Raw genomic sequence first — 17,845 nt, forward strand, 5'->3', positions numbered from 1 at the left:
ACTCCAGAGCAGGCATCACGGGCTTTTTATCGCGCTTCTCGTCTTCTCCACCGTTTCTCCTGCACACCGACAATTTTCCACAACACTTGACTGCTCCGACAAAGTACGTTTATCCATCACGGTGCACAAGTTCCCATCTCATTCCCCGGTGCCGACGAGTAATTGTACACCCCAGGTCCATCACCTTCAGACCCCCGACATGATGGCATTGCCATTGCACTTCCGTCTGCCGCTTCCACGAACCACATAACTACATGCCTTATTAGAGCTTTGCTATGCCATGTTTGTGGCTGCCGGCGGGGTTTTCATGCATATAGGGACCAGGGAGTGAACAGCCTAATGCAAGGTGCTCTACGGGTGCCAAACATGAAATATGGTGATAGTAAGGCGCGCCATGGTGCTCTGGACGTGACGGAGTGGCAAGACGGCACGTTTGATCACATGGTCGACTAAGCAGCCTCTATGAGATAAACATCAATTGGAGAATCTAGAATTAGTATCGTACAAAATTTACATTTGCATTCGCCGTGATGCTCACAAGGCCCGTCGTAGTTCGGGGACGTGCTCCGTAGTGAGCTCAACCTCGAGCTCGTTCGTTTTTCCATTCCGAGCCTTATCAGACGCCATCTCCTTATCGCACCCAATTTTTTTTGCCCAGCATCGACGACGCCCCAACCAGCACTCTGCTGCTCTACATCTCGGCGCGGCGTCACAAGCGCCAACGGCCATTTTGTACACATCCTTATTTTTCCTCCTTGGTTCGAGTAATTCACACATGGTCATTTACATGAAGACCGTCGAAATGGACGAGCAGCAAAAGGCCGAAAAGACCCGTGCCGGGGCAGGTCTTCCCCCGAAACCTCGCAACCCGGCTCTCAAAATGCTCGGCCTCCCTGCGCTACCCAAGAAGCTCCCCTCACGGAACTGGATGATCTTCTGGGCCATCACAGGCGCCTTCACCACGGCCATCATCTACGACAAGCGCGAGAAGAACCGCGCGACCGCGAAATGGCGCCGCGCCGTCGAGCCCTTGTCCCGCGAGCTGATCGGCTCTGCCAACGCCCTGCCCCGAAAACTCACCGTCTATCTGGAGGCACCGCCCGGCGATGGGCTGCGCGTCGCTCAGGACCATTTCATCGAATATGTGAAGCCGGTCCTGTCGGCGTCCGGGCTGGACTGGGAGTTTGTCCAGGGGAGACAGCAGGGCGACGTACGGGCGGCAGTGGCAGAAAAGATTCGGCGGTCGAGAATGGCCGATGAGCGTCCGGGCGAGGAGATCCCCAAGACGGACGATTCCATCGTCGAGGACATGCGGAAGAAGATGGGCCTCAGGGAGTATGAGGGCGTCAAGGGTGACATTGTCATCGGGCGCCATGCCTGGAAGGAGTATATGCGCGGTCTGCACGAGGGCTGGCTCGGTCCTCTCGATGCGCCGCCTCTGCCGGAACCAGAGCCCACCGTAGACACAAAGCCCGACTCCGAGGCTCCTCCAGCCGATGACGGGGCCGCCGAGAGCAAACCCGACGAGAAAAAGGAGGAGCAAAAGAAGGAAGACAAGCCGTCCCGGCCGCCGCAGCCCCGCCCGCACAACACCACAGACGACTACGAATCCGCCTCTCTCCCCGTCCAAATGCCGTCCGAATTCTCCCCCTCGGCTACCATCCCATTTCCCCATCGCCTTGGCTTCAGCCAGACATTCGTCCGCCTCGGCCGCTTCCTCAATCGCCGCAAGCTCGCCGACGACATCGGCCAGCAGGTAGCGGCTGTCTGTTTCGCCGCCGCCCGCGACTACCGCGAGGCCGACGGCCAGTACGAGCAGCAGCTCCTCCTGGAACAAGAAGAGCGGGACTGGCCCAAGAGCACATGGAAGGAAGAGGAGCCCGCCACGGAAGAGGACAAGAAAAAGGCTGCTTCCGAGCCCAAAAAGGAGAGAATCTGGGCGAGCCCCATGGTCATCGATGCGCGAATCGCGCAGCGCATGAGGCGCTTCGAGATCCAGCCCCAAGACGAGGAGCGCGCGGCCAAGATTATCGTGCCGGAGGAGGAGGTCGAGGGCTGGATCAAGGGCAGCCTGAGGAGCCTCTGGAGATGGGGGGCTCGCTCGTGGAATGAAAAGCCCAAGGGTCCCAATGTCGGCAACTTGGACGATGACTAGGCTATCCTCGAGGAGAGGGAATTCAGCATCCAAGCCCTGCGGCGACTTGTACTATTATATGTATGTTATGTACACAACAACTTATAGGCTAGAAAGGGGAAAGGGGGAGGCAAGCAACCAGCCGGCCATGGCACCACCTACTCAATATCATTGAATAACTTGACTCGCTGTCCCCATCACCGCCCCCCCCCCCCCCCGCCAGTAGCTTCAACGTACTAGTCACTATTCATCGCTATCTGAGCCGTAGTCCACCAGGGCGCTCTTCTTCTCCGGCCTCTCAACCGACGCCGTTTTCTCGTCCGCCTCCACGTTCCTGGCAGGCTTCTCATCCCGACTCTGACTCTCGGCCAGCCTCTGCGCCCCATCCGCCCTCCTCCTCACCACCGCCTTCTCCCTATCCCTATCCCTCCTCTTCCTCTTCCTCCCAACGCCCCAGTCCTCCCCCTCGTCGTGCCCCTCGCCCACTGCCTCCCCGCCACTCCCCCTCCGCCTCTGCAGCTCCCGAAACGCCCTCACCCCGTCCTCCGTCTCCCGCCTCACCCTCTCCTCCTCCTTCCTCCTCGCGGCAACGACCTCGTCCAGAAACTCAATCTCGTCGTCGTCCAGCGCCCGAAACTGGTTCCGAATCTTGTTCTGCTCCTCAAAAGCGGCCTGTTTGGCGGCTGTGCTGGGCCCAGGGTGCGCCATTAGCCCCCGTCCAGTGCTCCCCCGGCAGACAGAGATGGCGATGAAAAAGGGGACAGAATAACAGGGACACCCACCTTTGTTGGCCTGCAACACGTCATATAGACTTCTCTCTTCCCCCGCTGCAGCCTTCAGCCTCTCCTCCTCTCTTCGCTTCCGGTCGTTCTCCAGTTCCTGCTGCACGGCCTCCCATTCTGTGCTCTTGGCTAACCGTTCACGGGGCGCGGCTTCCTTTGGTTCCGTGTCGGGGGAAGTGTTTATTGTCCCGCCCGATACGAACCGGTTTGACATGATGGCGGAAAATACCGAGTCAAAGATTGGCCCGGGGGGGCAGCAATTAGGAGAGGTGGATGAGGTTGGATGAGGCTAGTTGTGAGGCCAGGTGACCACAGGTAGATAGATGGACGTCATCAAACTGGTATGGAAAGAGCTCTTGTTGTATTTAATTGATTCCCTCACAAGTTGGGATTGTTGGCTGCTTTTAGAGGAGTGCCTCGTGCAAGTGAGAGTTGGGATATATCTACGATACTGACCATCAAGCATTGGCGTTTCCCCATTGTCAAGAGGTTCACAATTCCGAGAATCAGCCGACAGCCTCTCGAAACAACACCGGTCTTGCTCTGCTCTGTTCACATGCACCAAGTAATTCGAATCATGACTCGCAGCCATTTCAATATTTTTTAAAGCTATTCATCGAGTTGGCGTCTAAAGGTACCTGTAGGTGCGGCCTTCTCGCATGACGCCTCTCAAGTAACCACTGGTCAGAATACCGCCATTCTTGCCAGGCCCATCACCAGGTCTTAGTCTGCCAACCACCATTTGTAAACTCCTAAAAAACATGCCTGAGCAGCTCCCAGCTCATGTTCCGCAAAGCGAACGACTGTATGTGGTAAAGGCCACCCAAGTACCAGAGCAACATTGCCTCGCCCACTGAAAATCAGGAACGCTCTTCAAGTCATGAATCAAAATCCAACTGATGAGGATACATGAGTACATGTTCCTGCACCAAGCAAATTCGTCATTAAACCTGGACGCACAAAACTCCTGATCCGAGAAATGTAATCCAGTGCGTCTCTACTAAAATGCCAGCCCATGACGGGAGGGTAAAAAACACTTCTAATATCGTTTGGAAAAGAAATCCACTGAAGCGATGCTATGCCAACTTAGCCAGGCCAAGAGGCATATGACGGGCTATTCACCAAGCTTCGCGGTAGAGTGCGAATGATATGGAGAGAAAAGAGGTCAAAAAGAAAAGAAAAAAAAGAGCCCCAAAAGCGCAACGACATGGACTAAACAACCTGCCCAAAGTCCCGTTTTACCCGCTGAAAACAATGCATAACCGTCTCATGAGCGAAAATAAAAAAACCCAAAAATAATCTTGTCCGTCTTGTCATCCCAGTTGGCCCCCATATTCGAAAGGCATAATGCAATGAGATACTGTTCCCAAACTTTTATTGTCTCTATACTGCATCATGACAGCGTCCATCGCCTGGTAAAAGTGTAACAACACTGTCACGGTTGTGTTGTGATTTGACGCCAGCGCAGAGGCAAAATCGTGTCGTCCACTTCAGAAGCCAGTTGTCTGGTGACAAGTATGTCCTTCGGCGTCGTCAAAACAAATAAAAAGAAAAACCCCTGCCAGCGACAGCTATCCCAAGGATGACAATTCCATGCCACTCTGATGCCACCTAAATCACAAATTATCATCTGATTTCAACATAGTATATCGTCTGATAATGCTGAAAACAGAGCAACAGGCCAATGTCAATCGCGTTGCTCTAAGCTGTCGTGGCCAAATATGGTACCAGGGGAAGGTAAATTTCCTCCCGCAACCAAAATCGCAAGTTGCAAAACACCCATGATAGCCGTGTAAATGTAGATTCTATAGAGGATCAAAGCCCCGTTCCGTAGTGTGTCAAAGCCAAAACGCCGCAATGTGCCGATTAATAACGTGTACCAAGGAAGAATAGTTTGAATCGCCGCATACAACTCGATGAAATTCCACTTCGAGGTCCAAGCGCATACGTGCAATTTGATACAGTTCGTAGCGAAGGTCGTCATACATGGGTCGAGTGTCGATAGCCAGCAATCAACCCAATAAAAAACAAGTCATAGAAGAAAAAAATACCACAAGCTGATCGCGTGAAACCTTTTGCGTTTTTTTGTCATGCCGGGGTATCTGGAGAAAAAAGTCGTCCTGAAGAAACGCATAGAAAATTCGTAGCCATTACAAAAACTTCTTCAACATCTGAAGCCCCTCTAGCAATTCTTGGTTGCGAGGGAAATAAAAGCAGTACTGGCCTCTTCGGAGGATCCAGTAAATAAAAACTGAAATTCTTTTTTTGTTTTCGCATCAGCCCACCACCTGTTGGCCATATCCGTGAGACACAAAGTAAGGAGTTTGCTTCATAGGACCAACACAGCCAGGGCAGCTGCATTCGCCAATCCCATGGTCCCACCCGCCGTGATTATAGGAGTAGTGGGAGCTATAGGGAGTCTGGCGATGCTGGTAGAAGGAGCTGTGGGCAGGTGGTTGAGGGTACCGACTGCTGTACTGTGCGGCGGCCTGAGCGAACCACTCGTTATAGCGAGCATTGCTAGACGTAGCAGACATAACATACTCGGGAGTGCCGTATCCAGAGTCTGGTGGCGTCAAAGGGGCATTCCACGGGTTATGAGCCCAAGGAGCATCGCGGGAGCGGTACGTCTGCTGTTGGGCCTTGATGGCCTGATAACGATCGAACTCGGCAACCTGTTCTTGCACATAGCGGGAATGCGGCGATTGGCGGCTGCTGTTATATCTTGCAAGCTCGGTGTCGATCGCAGGTACCAGAGAGGCAAGTCGTTCACGGTTTGCCTGGACTGCCTGTCGCTTCTTCATCTGCTGCCACTCGCGCCAGTTGTCTAGCCAAGCCTGATAATCCTTGCTGAGGTCAAGATTGACGTAGAGTCTCCAGCCCATGGCCTGGACCCACTCAAACTCCAAAGTATTCAGTTCCGTCACTGGAATGCCACTGACTTCGGACCAGGATCGATTCTGGAACGTGTTATCATCAAGAAACTTGCTGCCCAAGAGGAGCGAGACAGTCAAGTATCGCCACACTTGGCCTTCAGACACCTTGTAAGGACCCTGCCCTTTAATAGCGTTGATCCGCTTGGCAAGATAGTTCATGCCCAGCAGGATCGTGGTGCTAGGAAGTCGTGTTGAAGTGAGGATTTGGGTGACAAACTTGCGAAACCCCGAAGTGATTGTAGCATCAGGAGTGACAACACGCACAGCCATTTCACTAACGTATTCTGCCATCACGTCGACCTCGTAATCGAGGACGGCACACACGCCACCCGGCATGATGGAAGTATTGAGATGAGAATCCGACTAAGATCAGCAGTGACCTTGGTCGGAAGATTGAGCTTGTCGAGAAGAGACGTGACAAAGGATGGTGACGTCTCCAAAGTGACAAGCCGGGAACAAAATGACGTTAAAAAAAGAAAGGGAAGAAGGGGGAAGAAACCAGATGATTCTGTTTCAGGACCGGTAAGCCATTTAATGCCTATTCTCTATTGCCGTACTGTGTGACAATGTAGCCTAGACGTTTATGCTGGGAAAATGGTCGAGAAAAGACGCGTTGAAAATGATGTTTGCTGGCGGAACTCGGATCAAACGACTAAGGGAATCGCGATGTTCGAGTGGTGCAAAGGAGATCACACTCTTGTCCACCGTGGCACTCAACGCGAGTCAAAGCGAGGGAAGCGAGGAGCAGAGTGTGAAGCAACCTGTCTCTAAATTGTCAGTAAAAACGTGTTCGTGCTCAGTTTTTTAAACATTGGCCTGTGTATGTTCGGGATGTGCGCTTTGAAGTTGGTTGGAGTTTAAACATGTGAGGCGCAGGTGCCGTTCATTCGGGTTCCCAAAAACCCATCTATTTGACCAATACAGCAGAGAGCCGTTCGGTCCGTAGGAGCCGGGAACAATAGTGACCACGCAGATCAGTCTCGTTCAAGTCCATATTTCAATGCCAAACCAACAAACACAAACACAACACATAGCGTAGAGGCCGATCGAACATCAATGCACCAACGCCAAATTTTGTATATCGAAACTCACCTCAAACCGAGCAAGGCTTCGAATAGGTAGAGAGAGTAATGCTGCGAACCCCTAGGGGGTTGTCGGGTTGTTGGAGGCGGCCGAGAGCAAACTGGCCACAACACACACGGTAGGGTTCCCAACAGAGCAGCCGACACGACAAGCCTGACCAGGTTGAAGAAGGCGGCAGGAGGGGCTCGCGCGAAGACCTGAATCCGAGAGTCAACGAACGGTGACGGGGTTCGTGACGAGGTTGTCGAAGAATCGGCGGATTCGGGATGTCGTGGAGGAGTGAGAGCGGGAGTAGAGGAAAGGGTGAAGGATAGAGAGAGAAAGAGAGGTCGAAGAGAAGAGGAAGAAAGGATAATGGATGGGGCGTGATAAAGTGTGGACGGTTGGTGTGGTGGCGCATAATAGAACATTGAATGAATGGCCAGGCTGCTCATGCTCCAGTCCGGCACCTGGGAGGCAGGAGCAGGTTGGTGTGGTGTGTGGTTGGTGTGGTGTGGTGTGTTGTAGCGTGTTGTAGCGTGGGCGTCCCGTAATGAACACTGGGGCTGGGGCTCCCTACTCCGTGCTCTCTAATACCTCCATATACTCCGTACATTTGAGGTACGTACTATGTACATACAATACACACACAAATTATCGGACCAGGGCCAATCCGGACACATCACTTGAGCCAGCAGGCCGGGTTCACGGGTACATGCCAGTCCCAGAAAAAAAAAAAGATTCAAAGGAACCACAGAGGCCACCCTGCTCTGCAGCCAGCGTGGATAGCGGCTACCACGGGCGGCAGGGCCGGGTGTCTGGGCCATGATGTTCAACATTTGAAGTGTCAGGACGAGAAAAAAAAAATCCTTGGATGGGTGGCATGGCACTCAGCGGGTACAAAGCCGGATCAGCGTGGCGTTGAAGAAGTAGCATGTACCGCCAAAGTTTACGCCCTTTTTTTTCCTTGTCCCTCACTCTTTACACCCGTTGCCCCTATTGCAAGTACGGAGTACTACTAGCCGTCAACGTCCGGAGGGCCTTCCCTCTTTTTTTTGTACTGGTCACATTGTGCCTTCCTGTTTTTCCTCTTCTCCTTGGTCAGTGGCTGGGCCACTTTTGGCTCCTGCTAGGCGGATGAATGTATTTGGCGCAAATGGGGAGACTAGGGAGGAGCGCGAGCTCCACCAGGCATGTACTCCGTACCTATGCAGGCGCTGATTCGCCCAAGGGGAGTGGAATGCTTGTCTGAAAGGGCCAGGCAGGTCATGGTGATTGAGAGCTTGGCTGCTTGGCTTGGCTACAGCTGTGGCCTGCAGGCTGCAAGCGGCACACTCACCACCAGGCTAGAGCCGCAGCACCTGAGGAAGGAACGCTGGAGGGTGTTGGGGTTGGGATTGGGTGTGCGCATTTCTGGGTGGGCTGCAGACTTGGGGGCTTGTGGACTTGTGGATGCGTCAGCGGGCATGTTGCGGTGATTCAAAGACTCAGGGGGCCAGGGTCAACGTGGAGTCGCCACTGACTGGCGTTCGACCAGACATGGCATTCGACCTTGTTACAGGTACTCGGACGGTTCTCATGCCGGCCACCTCCATTGACCCCAGGACCCCGAGTCGAGTCAACAGGTCTCGAGCGCTGTCTTTCTGTGTCTGCGTCTTCGTCCATGTCTGCCACTGCTGATCCCCAATACGGTGCACGGGATACGGGGCGCGGAGTACGGAACACTGCAAGTAACAATACTGCACCGAAGTGCGGAGTCCTATGGTACAAAATAGGGCCAAGGGAACGGGAACTAGGTACTAAGTACTGGAAAATTGGGGGGCGTTCACTAACGTTCGGTATGGCTTTTATATGCTCCGTAAGTACCCCATACCTTGTTGTCGATTTTCTCCTGTCGTCCCGCAGGGGCCACTATCAGACTTTTCATCATCTGAATTCTCGAGTTTTTCAGGCTCCGCCGAGACTCAGCCCAGATACGTCGAGTAAACACTGGCTCTTTCGACAGCCACCGATATTTTTTTCTGTCCGCGCTTGCGTCGTCCGTAGGTGCACAAAATTACCGCCACCCTTGCCTCCTTGCCCCCATCACTGGCCTGTATGACACAAATCACCCCAGGCAGCCAGCCAAAGGATGGGTAGCGAGGACGCTTTGACACCCGGCCGGCGAGAGTGTCGTTTTTTCTTATTTCCTTTTTACATTACCGTACCAAATACTGAAGACGTCCGAGCCGCCTCGCCGCAGCATGCAGCACCACCGGGGTACCAGTGACGAAGTCAAAGGGTCATGGCGAGGACCTCATTTGACATGCGTTCTCGTGAACTTTGCCACCTTTTGCCTTGCCTCTGCCAGAGCTTAATATTCCATGTCCTCCGGACGGACGCACTAGGCATGCAATTATACGCTATTTGCGTGTATTTTACGAAGGTCGGCTGCCACGTTCGAAGACGCCGGGGTCGCCTGATGTGATGCAGGCGAACGGAGCTATGGAGCGGTACGAGATGACCTTGCCGAAGAACGACCCAGGTTGCCAGGCAAAGGCCAGGCATCGAGTGTGTGGTGCATGCTGTTCACCATGTGCCCCGTAGCGCTGCATATTCCAGTCTGATCTCTTGGCCTCGTTGCCTGGCTGTTCACTCGGTATTTTTTTTGTGCTAGGTATCGCTGGATTGCTGGTGTCTAGCGTCTACGGAGGTCCTCCAAAAGAAGCACATGAACCCACACCAAATACCACACTTCAGACACAATCACACAAATCCGCAGGAAACGATGCTATGCTCCACGCCGTTTGTTCTGATGGGCTCGTCACCACTTCCTTGCCGGCCGGGCCATTTCTGTATTGTTCGAGAACGAGCCGTCTGTGGGAAAGTAAAAATTATTCGAGTCGATCATCAGCGTGGGAACCGCGGAGCCAAGTGCAGAGCTTCGCAGCGATTCTTTTTTTATTTCCTCGGCTTACCCTTCTAAGGTAAGCTCATCCAAGAATCATGTTGACTACCTAGGAACTACTACTGGATCATGCCCAAACGGTAGCCCTTTTTTTAACAGGACAGGCGCGGGTAGTGGCTGATACCAACACAAGTTCCTCTCCCCAGCAGCCATCTCCATGAGAACCTTGGAGCCGCGTTTCGTGGGTGTCGGACGTCTGGCGGGCGATGTACCGATGACTCGACCCTATTATTACTCCATACATCTGAAATTGTTGGAGTCCTCCGAGCTAGCACATCGCGCGTGGCAGTGTTGGATAATACTACGGAGTACTAGAACCAGCACGAATATACTCGGTAGGACCACCCGCAATCCCTAGACGGACTCGGTGGTGACGTATGCCCAGCAACAAAGGGCATGGAGCGCAGTAAATCATTCTTGTACGGAGTACTCGGTACGGAGAACCCCAATTTGCTTCACACCGTACGGAGTATGGACCATCAGACTCGCCCGCGTTGTGCGATTTGCTCCTTGGCAGTCTCGCACATCCTTTTTCTGACCGCCGTGAGGGCATGAGCAAAAGCCACACCTGCGGATTCAATGCCAGTGCTAGATGGGTACGCCTCCCACGCCTACGGAGTAATGCAACTACTCGTAACACTTTACTGTATCGTGCTCTCTTGTAAGGAGAGGTCACCGGGCCGGCGGCAAAGTCAATGCGTGGCGACGACAGAGCAGTGGTGCCTGCCTGCCGTCTAAAGCCATGGTGAAGCCCACCCAGGCCATGACTAGTAATTATGTCGACTACAATGTACATACAGTATGTGCATCCTCGGATAAACGATGCGGCCTGCGTGTTGCACCACATCATAGTGCCAAAGACCCCAGCGAGGTGGAAAGGGGAGACAAGGTTGGAGCCAGGCAAGGTGCACCGCCATCAATCTTGAAGCACGGAAGATGGGGGAGAGAAATGCCTCAGATCCACCAGATGATGTCCTGGAGAAGATTGGCTCACCACGGGCCCTCGGCGGCTCCAAGGCAAATGTCGGGGTTCAAATTTCAAGGCATGACTGAAGGAGTGATTTGGTATGTACTATTCGCCAGACATTGGTTGCATACTGTACAAAACGACGACGTATCGAATATGCCTACCCAGCCAGCCCAGGTACTTGGTAGACGACTATGAAATTGTGGAATACGGCGCCTGGCCTGGGCACTGTTGTGTTTCTGCGTACACATAGATGCAGCACTCCGTACTAACAAGGTCCATGTTTTACACAAAAATTAATTCATGGCAGTAGCGGGACCAAATCTCCATTTGTCCAGGGTTCAGCAACGCCGACTCTCTCTAAAACCGAGGAAGACGACGTTAAATTAGAGATTCGTTCATGGCGAGGCTCACAGAGACCAGCCAGGATGCAAGCCGAGGCCCTTTTCTTCACAAGAGTTGTTGCTGTTGTACATGCGTAGGAACATGAGTGGCTGAAGAGCGTGATCCACGACAGTCACTTGACACATGAAAATAACCGGCGCAACCAGGTACGTAGGGGGTTGACACTTTCCTTTCCTTTGTTGAAGACGGTGAAGTGAATGCCCCGGTATCTCGTCGTCCCAATCCGCTTGTCATTGTGTGTGTCAAGGGTACCTTGGTATAGGTGCGGCATTGTTAGGACATATTGGGACGGCCGCTAACGAGGTCAGCTGGCTTCAATTACAAACACCAAGTACGCAGTGGACGGCAAAGGGCGAGGAATGCCAAAAGTCGCCAGGCATTCCCCGACATGAAACTTTGACGATTGTGCCTTTTTTTCACGTGTTGCGTATGTATTGCCGGGTGCATTTTTGGCCCGAAACCAACAACTTCATGGCATTCATTCATATGTACAATGTCTATACTCGGTATGTACTCCGTACAATCCTCATTATCGCCAGTCAGTCAACACCGACGGCGTGTGTACAACCGTCCGGTACAGAATTATCCAGGAGTCAGCCAATCAACGCTGCATCGTTGCCAAATATGCTGACTTGGGGTGTGTGTTTAGGAAGCACCCACAGGATTGGGACCTTCAACCCATTTTTGATGACGAGACACGCGAACAGGACAATGACGACTGAAATGGTCCATGCAGGGCAGCAGGGTTCCGCCACGCGTCTTTGATATTTCTCAGTAAAAATAGTAATTATCATCTTGGGGATCATTAATCACCTATCACATACATTCATATTGCGGACACGGCGGACGAGATGACGACCTACGGGGCGTGTTGGTTGGCAGAAGATTGCCATTCTGGAATCAGGGTCACGATCCACGCTTGTTGATGAAGATCAGTCGTCGCCTCTTGTTGTTGGCCGTTCACGGCGCGCTCCAGTCTCCAAACTTCAGGGTCCTTCAGCCCGCTAGACCTGTTGCTTTGCTTTCATTGTCTGCGTGTGTGTGTGTGGGTTGCGTGTGCATTGGTTGGTCAGCTTCGAGGAGGACACAAGAGACCAAAAATACCCCAGGAAGACGAGTCCGACTCGGCGCCGCTGCTGCTGCTGCAGACGGTGGCTACTTAGTGACGGGAAGCCAGTCAGACTCACCCTGTTGTGTCGCCTTGGGTCCGTCCGGTTCAATGTTCAATGTTCCGGGTGGGCCAAACGTCGAAGCTAGCAACAAACCGCTGGCAAGCAAGACGTTGGCAATGCGTCTTGACGAAGCCGCCAAGTTCTGGAGGTCCTCTTGGGGATGCCATGTTTGTGTGGGGAAGTGATAGCACCGGGAAACAGCCACGCCGTCGTCTCTGCTCAAGCGCCCACCGCAGGATTCTGTTGGTGCTGGCCGTGGATAATTGCCGAGGATAACGTGGGCGCGCTGCTCAGCATTTTATATTTAGTAACCCAGGAGTCTCCAGCAGGGGAAAACGGGATAGAATGGCCGTTGGTCATGGAGCTGACCGAGGCTGACTGAAGCCCGGGCGGCATGGCGATATACTAGTCAACACGCCGTGCCGTCTGACTGACGATTTGACGACTTGAAGCACTTCCGGCGTCATGTTGCCTCAAGAGGGGCTGGGGCTGGCATGCCCTCACGGCGGAGTCATGATGAGGGGCGGCGTGCAACCTGATATGCACAGGTTGTGATGGGAACGGCGTCCTTGGAAAGACCATGGCTTTGTCCAGCCGACAGCCTACTGTTACGGAGGACCGACGGGGTGCATTGTGACGGCAAAAGGCGGGGAGGGTGAATATTGAAGTGATGGCTTTCACCGCGACGAAGAAACCAGTGACAGCCGGAGGGTGTAGGGTTGGTTTGTTGCAAGGTGCCGTAGTCCTTCCGTCAATACCCTTTGTCGGTAATACAAGGCGTTTCTGGGGCGAATCATTCCCGAGCACGGCACCGCCCAGCATCTTGGTACCGGGTAGTTGCCCAACTCCTAACTCACTCGGAGCAACCTCCATGGCGGTTATATCCCTTGATGCAGGCAGATGCAAAATATGTATGTACATACACACCAACCGGCTCTCGCCGACGCTCCCGGCTGAAGAACGGAAGAGGAGGAGAAGAAAAAAAGTATACGACAGTCCACAGTGCAAGACGTGTTGCTCCCATGCCAGACAACACAATGCGTAGATGACAACTTCTGCACCATCAGCAGGGTAGCGTCGGTGCTCTCATTTCTCCACCGGCGGCTGCAGCATCCCACGAGCTTCGCACACCTCTCCCAAGGCACGAACTCGGCTGTCGTCTGTCAAGGTTCCTCTGTGCAACGAGACCCCTTTTGGCCATGCTGATCCGGGGGTACGGTAGCCCGAACACCAGACACGTCCTCCGTACAACATAGCTCCCATGGTCGGAAGGCCTAGAAGACATCCATCCATCCATCCATCCATCCATGTGATGATACCAGACATCTGGCGATATACTTCAAAGAGCCCTTCCACTACTAGGAGTGACCCCCACTTCTTGGTACTGTACGCGGCAGAACCTTTCATCATCACCCCTCCCCGCACGAAAAGAAAAAGGGAGCCAAGAAAGAAGCCCGTTTTGTCTTTGGGTTTTTTCTTTCGGCAGGGTAGCAGCGGGCGGTACAGTCCCCTTTGAGCCATTCCAAGAAAGGAACCCCAAGGCACAAAGCATGCATGGAGCTTTGGCTGTCTTGTGCCGAATGGTCCTCGGCGGTGCGGGGGCTGCATGACGATGAACATTGAAGACATGGAAACCACTTGAGGGTGTGGGGGGAAGACGACGGGCCATCTTTCTCTAATTCACGTTATCCAATGTGCTATTTCTCTTTTTCCTTCTGTTTAGCCGGTCCGGAAGACCGGGGAGACATTCACATGGTGCGAGAGAGCGTGGGAGGCGGGGGGAATACCCATTGGTAATACGGAACAGGTTGTATGTTGGAAAATGGCTCGTTGGGTTGTGCATGACCGTGACCGACTGCATGAGTGGGGAGGATTGGGCTGCTTTTCCGGGGTACTAGATGGGAAGGAAGGTTTTGATACCTTTTTTTTTTTTTTTGCCATCGAAAAGGGCATCGGAGGGGTGGATTTGGCCGTAGGTGGGATTGTGGCGTGGTGAGTCCTTTTTTTTCTTTCTTTCTGGTTTTCTTGGGATCGAAATCGTCATGGTGATGGGTGTAGGGTCGTGTCTTGGGCGAGAAAGACGAATGGGCTCAAGATTTTTTATATTTTCGTTTTTTATGCGTAGCCGTAAATACTCCAAGCACTTGAACAAATTACTACCGCGACTACACAGCAATCAACCGCAGAGTAGAACCAGACTTGTACATTTCTCCCCCAGATGGAATCTGCGCATGATTAAGATTGGTTGCAAAACTACAAGCTCTACACGCTTGCTCACGCCTTGATATCACCTAATCTTCTTCGTTGACGCATTCCTCCTCCTCGGGCTCAGCACGAGCGTCTAGTCCAGAGGCCTTGGCCTCCCGGGCTTCCTCTTCCTCCTCCTCCTTTTCAAAGTCCTCGAGGCCATTGGCCGTGGTGGCTCGCTTGGCGTTTGTCCTTGCCTCCTCCTCCTCCTCTTCCTTTTCAAAGTCCTCAAGCTCACGGGTGCTGATCCCAGCCGCAGCATCCTCTGCCTCCTCCTCCTTTTCAAAGTCCTCAAGCTCACGGGTGCTGATACCAGCCGCAGCATCCTCTGCCTCCTCCTCCTTTTCAAAATCTTCAAGATCACGGGTGTCGAGACCGGCAGCGGCATCCTCTGCCTCCTCCTCCTTTTCAAAATCTTCAAGATCACGGGTGTCGAGACCGGCAGCGGCATCCTCTGCCTCCTCCTCCTTTTCAAAGTCCTGGAGCGCGCCGAGCCTAACAGCTCTCTTGGCCGCAGTCCGAGCAGCCTCCTCCTCCTCCTCCTCCTTCCTCTCAAAGTCCTCAAGGGGCTCGTCAGCAGCCCGAGCACCGAGGTTGATGGCATCGCCAGCAACACCGCTTGCCGTGTCAACGACTCCCTGAACGGCGCCGGTAAAGGCGTCTAAGATGCCCGCCCGGGCAGCCACGCTACCACTGCTGGATTCGCCTACATCTTGAGAGGTTGTGAGTTATGTACCCTGGCAATGTAGCAGGCAGGTCAACGTACCGCGGCGAAGAGTGCCGGCTGGGGCGGCTGAGACGGATGCCACGGCCAGGAGAATAACAGAAAAGGACTTCATGGTGACTGCGTGTAAAGAAGTTGTGATGAAAGGAAAAAAACGTAGTAGGTAGTATAAAAAGGAAATCAGAGGACCGGCCCAGGGAAGAAGGAAGAAAAAGACTTGGATTAAGCAGCCATCGACGTAGCGGGATACAATGTCTTATATGCCTGAGCTGTCGGAGCTGCAACGAACGTCATGAATCTGAGACGACTCGTCCGGCCCAAGAAACATATTCCCAGTAATGACATGCCGCGAGGCCTGAAGCCTAGCATACTCGGATTTGTCCATCTCGGAACGTCCATAGTCGGGCCCTTGAAACGCTGACGTGACCGTAGCATTTGCGGCCGTAGGAGAGGTTCGCCGGGGCAGCTATTCTCAAACCCCGGGTTTCTGCTTCATGTTTTGAAATGGAGTTGGACAGCCACCCTCGGGAGCGTCTTCGGTGGTGGGCTCTGCACGAAGATGAAGATGGATCGTCGGGCGGGAGATGCTTGTTTCGATGCGGGAGGCGGGCTGAGCGTGTGCTCAAACGGGTTGTGTGAGAGAAGTGGTTCGTCAAAGATCCGGGGTTGGTGTGGATGGTCGGCGATTTGCGGTGGATGCTGGTGATGATGTGAGAGGGTTGATTGAGATGAGAGCCTGCTCAACCTATGGCTACTTATTGACACATCATGGCAAGCCAATTTTTTTTCTTAAAAAAAAAAAAAGAAAAGAAAAGAACAAAGAAAGAATAATAATTCATTGTGAAAAATTCATCATCATCTCGGCAGAGCCACGGAATGAGAGTCTGGATCGTCGCGGGGGTCAGTGCGCAAGGGGCGTTTCGGACACCATTCGACGACGACGCTCACTCTCCTCCACAAGAGCCTTCTCACAAGCCAACAAGAGCGAGGGGACATTTCCTGCCGTGCACGTCATGTTGAGCATGGGCATGGGCATGTAGAGAATGGTGCGTCGGGTCGTGCAACCACGTCTTGAACTCTTGTGTCTCTTGCTCACCATGACGATGAGGTAGAATGTCGATATATTCATCCCCCCGATTTGCCCACCACCAAGGCATACACTACTCATCGCTGTAGTAGTAGACATTATACTACATCATGTTAAATGGCCCCTACACCCACAATCTTCTTCTCAGTCCTTCTTCCTCCGTTTAAGAATCCCAATGTACGCCTCCGTGTCAAAACTCCAGCTCAGCTCGAACGAGTCACCAACATGAGGCACGTCCTCCCCCCTGAACTGGTACCAACCCCCGAGACTTAGGTTTATGTTGTCAATAAAGTAGGACGACTCCCCAGCACTCCACTGGGGCACCTCGACGTACTCGGCGTCCATGTCGTAAAAGACCTGACCGAGCGTGTCCTCGAGCAGCGGCCCCTTTGGCACGGGAGCGCCGCGGTCAATCAGCCAAATAAAGAAGCCGACTTCCGTCAGCACAGCCCGCAGTATCAGGCGAGCGATGAAGCCGCGCGGGCTCGCCTCCCCCATAAGCTCGTCAGGACTCCCGGGCCAGTTTTCGTTCCAGCGCGCGTCGAACTCCAGGGCAAAATGCTGGACAGACGTACGCTGCGCGTCCTCGGGCCCAAGGCCCCGACGCCCGCAGACGGGACGCTCAAAGGCTCGCAGGGTCGAAGGATGCGGCAGGACAAAGCCCGTGTCCCAGCCCTGGACATGGAAGCAAAAGAGGTCCCTGTGCGGCTGGACCATGAGATTCCACGCCGTGCCGCCCTGTCGTACCGTTGCGAAGGCCGGCCGGCGGCACCCGATCCTTTCCCGGCGAAGAAGCGAGTAGTGCTCCGTCTTGTGCTGGCGGTCTGATTCGGAGCGCCTCGCTATGACGTCTCTTGATTCTCGGCAGGCTGTCCAGAGGCCGGCATCCCAGTAGTACGCGGAGCCCTTGCCGGGCATGACGGAGGAGTTGCTCTGCAGGCGACCTATGTGCAAGACGACGTCTCGTCTAGCGGAACTGCTTCCTCCAGGCTGGCCGTCCACGCCGACGAATAGCCTCGGGTCCATACTGTCCTTGTTTCCTTCGCCGTCGAGGAAGAAGTGGTGCAGACCGCCGGCGTGCCGGGGTCGAAGGGCAAGCTGCCAGATGTGAAGCCGGAGCTCACAGGGAAGTCGGGGAAAGGCGTGAAAAGTTGACGGAGCCATTTTGTTCACAGCTCTCAAATCAAACTCGTGATGATAATCAAGTGAAAGTTTCCGATGACAATGTTCAACAAGATGCAAAGACGGAATGGAAAAGGAAAATAGGCAGAACAGGACAGGACAGGACAGGACAGGCTATTTACAAGAAGCAAATCTTACACGCCCAATGCTGCTACTTTAGTTTGGATTCTTCATAACAGAGCTAAACACAACCTTGAGCA

At 53.5% G+C, this 17,845-nt stretch overlaps 5 protein-coding genes across 5 annotated transcripts; 1 reads left to right on the forward strand and 4 right to left on the reverse strand.

Moving 5' to 3' along the window:
- Positions 1-802: 802 nt before the first annotated feature.
- On the forward strand, positions 803-2,155 carry MAA_03886 (mitochondrial import inner membrane translocase subunit tim-54; the record flags this gene model as incomplete). The annotated part of the gene is made up of 1 exon (XM_007821884.1): positions 803-2,155. One exon carries the CDS (start codon positions 803-805, stop codon positions 2,153-2,155), a length of 1,353 nt encoding a protein of 450 aa, XP_007820075.1.
- A 222-nt stretch (positions 2,156-2,377) lies between these two features.
- MAA_03885 (NEFA-interacting nuclear protein NIP30) lies at positions 2,378-3,130 on the reverse strand (the record flags this gene model as incomplete). The annotated part of the gene is made up of 1 exon (XM_007821883.1): positions 2,378-3,130. One exon carries the CDS (start codon positions 3,128-3,130, stop codon positions 2,378-2,380), a length of 753 nt encoding a protein of 250 aa, XP_007820074.1.
- Positions 3,131-5,192: 2,062 nt separating this feature from the next.
- Positions 5,193-6,188, reverse strand: MAA_03884 (Cyclin PHO80-like protein; the record flags this gene model as incomplete). The annotated part of the gene is made up of 1 exon (XM_007821882.1): positions 5,193-6,188. The coding sequence occupies one exon, from the start codon at positions 6,186-6,188 to the stop codon at positions 5,193-5,195; it is 996 nt and encodes a 331-aa protein (XP_007820073.1).
- An 8,508-nt stretch (positions 6,189-14,696) lies between these two features.
- Positions 14,697-15,491, reverse strand: MAA_03883 (uncharacterized protein; the record flags this gene model as incomplete). Its single annotated transcript, XM_007821881.1, has 2 exons — positions 14,697-15,364; positions 15,419-15,491. 2 exons carry the CDS (start codon positions 15,489-15,491, stop codon positions 14,697-14,699), a joined length of 741 nt encoding a protein of 246 aa, XP_007820072.1.
- Positions 15,492-16,607: 1,116 nt separating this feature from the next.
- Positions 16,608-17,627, reverse strand: MAA_03882 (uncharacterized protein; the record flags this gene model as incomplete). Its single annotated transcript, XM_007821880.1, has 1 exon — positions 16,608-17,627. One exon carries the CDS (start codon positions 17,625-17,627, stop codon positions 16,608-16,610), a length of 1,020 nt encoding a protein of 339 aa, XP_007820071.1.
- Between the last annotated feature and the right edge of the window lie 218 nt (positions 17,628-17,845).

This window comes from Metarhizium robertsii, assembly GCF_000187425.2.
Source record: "Metarhizium robertsii ARSEF 23 chromosome Unknown MAA_Scf_5, whole genome shotgun sequence".
Taxonomy (NCBI): Eukaryota; Fungi; Ascomycota; class Sordariomycetes; order Hypocreales; family Clavicipitaceae; genus Metarhizium; species Metarhizium robertsii.